This window comes from Ipomoea triloba, chromosome 4, assembly GCF_003576645.1.
Source record: "Ipomoea triloba cultivar NCNSP0323 chromosome 4, ASM357664v1".
Classification (NCBI taxonomy): domain Eukaryota; kingdom Viridiplantae; phylum Streptophyta; class Magnoliopsida; order Solanales; family Convolvulaceae; genus Ipomoea; species Ipomoea triloba.
In genome coordinates this window covers 20046885-20054591 of record NC_044919.1, presented here as the reverse complement: position 1 = coordinate 20054591, position 7707 = coordinate 20046885, and the positions used below count along the sequence as shown (strand labels likewise).

Sequence of the window (7707 nt, the reverse complement as noted above, 5' to 3'; positions counted from 1 at the left end):
ATCGGATACGGGTCAATTGCCTATATAAAGGGCTCTAACCTTCAAGATGAGGAGGCCATTCTACATATCTCTCGCCGTCTTCTATTTAGGAGCATGCAATTGTTCAATATACAAAGCAAGACCAATTCATTGCCTTCTCTCTTCTTCTTCATATATTCATACATACAAATAAATACAGAAAATGAGATTCAAGAACAATTTGTTCTATCATATTTCAAGAACAATTTGTTTTATCAACTATCATTTCAATTCAACTACAGTTTCATTTAACAATATATATTCAATATGTGAGACATGTCATTCAGTTTCATTTTATACATACTGTAATTTCATTTCAACACAACGAAGATATCATTTCAATTCAATTACGGTTTCATTTGATAATATAAACACAATATGTGAAACAAGTTATTCAGTTCCATTTTAGATAAATTGCAGTTTCATTTTGTTCTAAACACACTAGAAATACAGGATTTGTTAAATATAACGGCCTCCGGCGCCATTTTCGGACCAACCGTATAACAATTGACCATAGAATAAACTCTACTCGTTATATCGTGGACCATGGTCGGGTCCAAAAACGACATCGTTTTTTAAAGTAAAGAAACGGATGTCATCACAATTTAACTGAGCTCCATAAATGAAACTACAGTTTATCTCAAATGATGCTGCCTCACATTTGTTTTTATATTATCAAATGAAACTGTAGTTATATCGAAGTGAAACTGTAGTTGTGTTGAAAGGAAACTCCAGTGTATATAAAATGAAACTGAATAACAGTTTCACATATTTGAGTGTATATTGTCCAATGAAACTGTAGTTATATCACAATGATACTATAGTTGTATTGAAAGAAAACTGTAGTGTATATAAAATGGAACTGAATAACAATTTTACATATTTGAGTGTATTATGTTGAATAAAACTGTAGTTATATCGAAAAGAAACTGTAGTTTTGTTGAAAGGAAACTGAAGTGTATATAAAATGAAATTGAATATGTTACACTAATATAGAGCTACTTTACTCCTAACGGTGCAGACGGATGCCATTTCTTTTCATTAAATGAAAAGGTACCGTTTTGGGCCATGGTCCACATTATAATTTGCGAATAAACTCTTACCAAAAAATAACAATTTCTTTGTTGGGCTACTGAAAGTATTTCTAATCTGGGCCAGAATAAACTCTTGGAGAAGTCCATGCTTGGTTATCAATGCCCAGTTTCTGTATAAGGGCCTTCCAGAAAGAAGAAGCAGAAAAGTAATAGATAAAGATTTCGTAGGCTTCCCACCAATTGTGAACCAATCATTCAGAATTTTGACATGATGACATTTTCTTTGAATTTATTGATGTTTTCTTGATTGAACTGCTTCTCAAAACCACAGACCCTTCCGGCATTGCTCCAAATTTCTTAAAGAAAAATGGCTGCTTTTGCATCTTCAAGTGGCCTTACACTTCAGTCTCTACAGAGCCAAAGCTTCAGAAGACTTTCTTCCCATTTCCTCAATCATCATATTCAGGTAAATGCCGTCCCATATGCAATTACCTTTCCATCTTTACATTTTTCAAAACCCTTTAAGCTGAATCAGGAAAGGTTTAAACCTGTCTCATGTTCAGCTGCCCCAGCTGTGGAATCCCCTAATGTGTCATTTAGAAGCAAAAACCCAAGTGATATTAATATTTTGGTTGTGGGTTCAACTGGATATATAGGGAGATTTGTGGCTACAGAGTTGGTTAAGAGAGGGTTTAATGTTATAGCCATTGCTAGGGAAAGAAGTGGGATTAGAGGTAGAAACAGTAAAGAGGACACCTTGCAGCAGTTAAGTGGTGCCAATGTGTGCTTTTCAGATGTTACTGAATTGAGCACCTTGGAGAAGAGTGTAGAGAATTTAGGGGTTCCAATTGATGTGGTTGTATCTTGCCTTGCTAGTCGAAATGGCGGGGTGAAGGATTCTTGGAAGATTGATTATGAGGCCACTAAGAATAGTCTTGTTGTTGGGAGGAAATTTGGAGCTGCACATTTTGTGTTGCTGTCTGCAATCTGTGTGCAGAAACCCCTTCTTGAATTTCAGCGAGCAAAGTTGAAATTTGAGGCAGATTTGATGAAAGAAGCGGAAGATGATAAAGGGTTCACTTATAGTATTGTTAGGCCAACTGCATTTTTCAAGAGCTTAGCGGGACAAGTTGAATTGGTGAAAGATGGAAAGCCTTATGTGATGTTTGGGGATGGAAAGTTGTGTGCTTGCAAGCCTATAAGTGAAGAAGATTTGGCGTCATTTATTTCAGATTGTGTACTGAGTGAAGACAAAATGAATCAGGTTTTGCCTATTGGCGGCCCTGGGAAGGCCTTGACACCACTGGAGCAAGGTGAAATGCTTTTCAAATTAGTAGGGAAGGAACCCAAGTTCATAAAAGTTCCAATTCAAATCATGGACTTTGCTATTGGATTTCTTGACTTGCTCGTTAAGGTATTTCCTTCTCTGGAAGATGCAGCTGAGTTTGGGAAAATTGGAAGGTATTATGCAGCAGAGAGTATGTTGGTGTGGGATCCTGAGAAAGGGGAGTACGACGCTGAGAACACACCAAGTTATGGAAAAGACACATTGGAAGAATTCTTTAAAAGGGTACTGAGAGAAGGAATGGGTGGTCAGGAATTAGGGGAGCAAATGATTTTCTAAGTTTCTTATAATTTAATCATTTCTTGACAAGTTATATATAGAGGGATGCGGCTTTTCCCATTGTAGCCAATCTTTATGAGTAGTGGATTTCATGTTTCTGTATAAACTTTCAACCTGGAAATGCAGTTATCCACTGGAAATGTGGAAAGATTAGTAATTGCATAGTGCAGCAGTGTATTTACTTTCATCTGATTTTGCTTGCTGCATTTCAGTTCATGTTTAGAACTGAAGCTTAGTTAGACTGAAACACTTGAGAATGTTCATTCTAAATAATCTATACATACAAATACAAGATAGATTCTATAGTATTTAACTACAGAGTGGACTAGAATGCATGTCTAGTGTAAATGTACAGGAATTATTTGCACAGCACAGGATAGGGACTTAAACTCCTCGACAATACGCGAATCATATATGTAGCTGGGTGGCTACTTGGGGATTTTCTTGGAGAGGGAGTGGATTGAAAGGATAATAAGCAGCAGCAACACGATGGAAGCGAACAAGGAGACAGCTAAGGAAGCCCCAAGGTGTGTGCATAACTTGCCATACTTATTGCAGACTTTAGTCCACCCAACATGAGAGTTGCCCTTCAAACCTATGTAAGCTACTCCCCCTGCTGCTCCTATTGCTGAAGCCACTATCCCCAGCATCACCTAAATTCATTCATTATTACTGTATGTTATCATCATTTTTACTCATACAAATTCATAAGAATTGTTGAGAGCTTACCACATCCAGGATAATAAAATGGGAAACTAATACTGGGCAGAAACCAGGCTTAATGAGGAGGTTATAGAATGAAGCTAGAGTGGAGATGATGGCGTAGAGCCCAGCCACAGATAGTCCTGCTACAAAGTATCTGCATTCAAAATTTCTCAATTTATTTAATTACTCCAATATTTTCTTCTAATCTAACTATTTTGTTAACACCAATTTTCAAAGTGTTGTGGTGACATGGCTATTAAGGTATGCAACAAATTTTATCATGGACCAGGGTCTACCTTACACTGTGGATCCTGGTCCAAAAATAATTTTCATATTCTGTATCTGCAATTGACACATTCTGTACATGTTAACAAATTGAAGCAAATCACATGGTAACTATACACACATAATATGATAACTATAAACGCATAAATTGTTATTTGCATGTACAAAATATGTTAACTGTAGATACATAACATGTTAATCAACATCTTATGTGTTTATAGTTAACATATTTTGTATTTGCAGTTAACAAATTGTGTCAGTAGTTATCATATTTTGTGTCTGTAATTACCATGTTTTGTGACTTAAACGATACAAAAATTATTAACTGCAGGTACAAAATATGTTATAATTTTTGGACCAAGAACAATTCAATATGAATTCTAGTCCAATATGAACCATAGTCAATGGTGTAACAATTGAAGGTAGGCATACCCCAAACATATGGGATTTTCATATTCTGCTGTTTTTGATATATATAGATTATGCAGTTTCGATTTTATTAGTTCTCAGTTTATACCTGTTTCACCATGAACACAAATCAACACATAAGTGCCCTCTATTCTACCTACCAAATCATGTTGATTTGCCCTCTCATTTCCATTGGTTAACAACTAACAAAATTGGATTATTCAATCAACATAATGTTTATATCAAGAACTCATCACTTGGAATAGTACAATACTTTATGACCACAAGTTTTGTGTCAACATTATTTGTGATAAATGTTTATTAATTATTAATAAATTAATTGATTGATTGATCAATCACAATAATTGATATATAGTGGACACTAATATGTTAATCAATCTTAGCCCAGCACGATCACATATCTAAAATCAGATTTTTTTTAAAAAATTTCTTTAGTTCAAAATTATTAAATTTAGCAATTTGTATATTTTTTTAAATTATAGTTAATTTAAAATTTATTTATTTATATATTTTTAATATAATTATTATTAATCTTTACAACAATTATTGATATTGATTTTAAATTTGTAATAAATTTATGTTTGTGTTTAAAAAATGAACCAAACATATAACGAATACAATTTTCTAACTTTCAACTAAAAAGAAAAAAATAATGTTTTATGACTTTCAACCAAACAAAAAAAATAAAAATATTTTCTAGAAAATAAATTATTTTGTATTTCTAAATGGACCCTTAATATAATTGTACTTATTTGTGACAAATCAAGAATTTCAATTCTACCAAACATAAGATTAAAATTTTGTAGACAGGGGCAACTCTAACGAAGTTGGTAAGACTGTTGACTTGATAACCACAAAGTTACAAGTTTGACTCTCAACGGGACCGGCCTATTGATAACCTAGTGCACACCATTGAGTAGTGATTAAAGATTTTTCTTGTCACTCAAAAATAAATAAATAAATAAATAAATAAAATGAAAGGTAGTAGAATATGTGTATATTGTATAAGTGTAAAATTAAGATTTGACCCTCAAAGATTTTAGATTGAAAAAAAAAACATTAAAATAGTCTAAAAAGTCTTAAAACCAAGCGTGCTGTCAGTTTTAGTTGAGTTAATTCAAGCAATGCTCCTCCGACTATGTTGATTTTTTAAAATTAGTCTCTAACTTTTAATTTGGACAATTTAAGTCCCTTGACTTTCAAATTCTTTTCAATGTTGGTCCTTTACTCAAATTTTGGTTAAGTTGAGGTCAAATGAAGGGGTAAAATTGTCCATTCACCTGTATAGTATATTATTACTCGTATTTCTCCTGTCATATACGCTATATATATGAATATAATCTCAGTCGAAGAGACTTCGACTGAGATTAATGGCTTCGATTGAGACTTCAACTAAGATTATATTCATATATACAATGTATAAGCCAGGAGAAATACAAGTAATAATACACTAAACATGTGAACGACCAATTTTATCCCTTCATTTGACCTCAACTTACCCAAAATTTGACGAAAAGACCAACATTGGAAAGAATTTGAAAGTCAATGGACCTAAATTGTCCAAATTAAAAGTCGGGGACTAATTTTGAAAAATCAACATAGTCAGAGGATTATTGCTGGAATTAACTCGTTTTAGTTCAAATTAAATTTACACAATAATCATAGATAAGAAATTAAATTTACATTCATAAAATTGAGTACTAAAAATGTTTCAAAACATTAAACTTGTGTGTCAAAATAAATTACCCATAGAAACTTACATGAAGGCTGGAGATTGAGTAAACTTTGCTGTAAGGGGTACCATGAAAGGAGGGAATGGGTCAAGTTTCACCGAAATCAGTTCAGTCTCCTTACTAGTTACCATAACCACCACGGCTACCACCAATGAGGCAAGAAATAACAACCTCAAAATCGCCTCCGTCACCTTATAATATTCCTTATTAGACTTATAAGGAGTCACCTTTTCCATCTCGACGCTCCCTGTAGTAGCCACCTTTTCGAGTTCCGTAGACATAAGAGTAAGACTTCACCGGCTCTATTAATAATTAATTTAGCAGATAACTCTTACAAAGATGAGTGCTTGCAATGGTATTTATAGGAGATTATATGGGAGTACTATTTTCTAATTCTTTACGCGTCAAGTCGTTTTACAATTATGTTTCTTTGGTACATGTCAGAACATTTAATTGCATAAAATATCTGTGAAATGAAAATGACATTCAAGAAAAAAATCTATTTAATTATTTGTTAATATTTTTATTTCAATAATGAGTTAGTCATATTGTACGGAATTAACTTTTTCTAGTTGTATATTTAATTTTAGGAAAAATTGCATTTTTCGTCCCTAAGTTATATGGTAATTGCAGAATTCGTCCCTAAGTTATGGTAATACTCACTTTTCGTTCCTAAGTTCTCATTGACGTTGCACTTTTTGTCCCTGAGTTATTCAAATTGCAAATTTCGTCCCTAAGTTATCATTGCGTTGCACTTTTCGTCCCTAACTTAAGTTTGCAAACTTCGGTAAACTTTCGTTTTAAAAAAATTTTAATCGAACTTTTTTCAGTAAACTTCGTTAAAAAAATTGGCATTGAACCGGAAAAGTTCAATTAAAAATTTCTTAAACGAAAATTTACCGAAGTAGTTTTGGTCCCTAACTTAAGTTTGCAAACTTCGGTAAACTTTCGTTTTTAAAAAAATTTTAATCGAACTTTTTCAGTAAACTTCGTTAAAAAAATTTGGCATTGAACCGGAAAAGTTCGATTAAAAATTTTTTAATCGAAAATTTACCGAAGTAGTTTTCGTCGCTAACTAATTTGCAAACTTCGGTAAATTTTCGTTTTAAAAAATTTTTAATCGAACTTTTTCAGTAAACTTCGTTAAAAAAATTGGCATTGAACCGGAAAAGTTCGATTAAAATTTTTTAAAACGAAAATTACCGAAGTTTGCACACTTATGTTAGAGACAAAAAGTGCAACACAATGATAACTTAGGGACGAAATTTGCAATTCGAATAACTCAGGGACGAAAAGTGCAAGGCCAATGAGAACTTAGGGACGAAAAGTGAGTATTACCATAACTTAGGGTCGGATTCTACAATTATCCTATAACTTAGGGACGAAAAATGCAATTTCCCCTTAATTTTAAAATAAGGATACTTTTTTTTTTTTTTTGAAAAATATAAGGATACTTTATATAGAATTTATTACCGAAATGGTCCCTCGACTATTGCGAAATTACCAATTTGGTATTCGACAATTTCTCGTGCCCAATTAAGTCCCCCGACTTTGAAAATTTTAACCAATTTGGTCCTCCGTTTATTTTGCCGTTAAAATTAGGACCAAATTGGTAATTTTGCTATAGTCAAGGGACCAAATTGGTAATTTGCAATAGTCAAGGGACCAAATTGGTAATTTGCAATAGTCAAGGGACCAAATTGGTAGTTAATTTTTCATTGAAATGGTCCCTTGACTATAGCAAAATTACCAATTTGGTCCTTTGACTATAGCAAAATTATCAATTTGGTCCCGATTTTAACGGCAAAATAAACGGAGGACCAAATTGGTTAAAATTTTCAAAGTCGAGGGATTTAATTGGGCACAAAAAATTGTCTAC

The 7707-nt window shown here is 33.0% G+C and overlaps 2 protein-coding genes across 2 annotated transcripts; one reads left to right on the top strand and one right to left on the bottom strand.

The window, feature by feature from the left end:
• The first annotated feature begins 1300 nt into the window (after positions 1 to 1300).
• LOC116016667 (divinyl chlorophyllide a 8-vinyl-reductase, chloroplastic) lies at positions 1301 to 2833 on the top strand. The gene has a single exon (XM_031257028.1). It carries the CDS (start codon positions 1420 to 1422, stop codon positions 2674 to 2676), a length of 1257 nt encoding a protein of 418 aa, XP_031112888.1. The 5' UTR covers positions 1301 to 1419; the 3' UTR covers positions 2677 to 2833.
• A 79-nt stretch (positions 2834 to 2912) lies between these two features.
• Positions 2913 to 6155, bottom strand: LOC116016668 (CASP-like protein IN26). Its single transcript, XM_031257029.1, has 3 exons — positions 5856 to 6155; positions 3406 to 3535; positions 2913 to 3329 (listed from the first exon to the last, which is right to left on the bottom strand). Exons 1-3 carry the CDS (start codon positions 6107 to 6109, stop codon positions 3105 to 3107), a joined length of 609 nt encoding a protein of 202 aa, XP_031112889.1. The 5' UTR covers positions 6110 to 6155; the 3' UTR covers positions 2913 to 3104.
• Between the last annotated feature and the right edge of the window lie 1552 nt (positions 6156 to 7707).

Coding starts and splice junctions, on each gene's coding strand:
- LOC116016667 (XM_031257028.1), top strand. CDS start 1,420: ATGGCTGCTTTTGCATCTTCAAGTGGCCTTACACTTCAGTCTCTACAG.
- LOC116016668 (XM_031257029.1), bottom strand. CDS start 6,109: ATGTCTACGGAACTCGAAAAGGTGGCTACTACAGGGAGCGTCGAGATG. Junction 3,536..5,855: donor ACTCAATCTCCAGCCTTCAT/GTAAGTTTCTAT, acceptor TTTTGAATGCAG/ATACTTTGTAGCAGGACTAT. Junction 3,330..3,405: donor ATTTTATTATCCTGGATGTG/GTAAGCTCTCAA, acceptor GAATGAATTTAG/GTGATGCTGGGGATAGTGGC.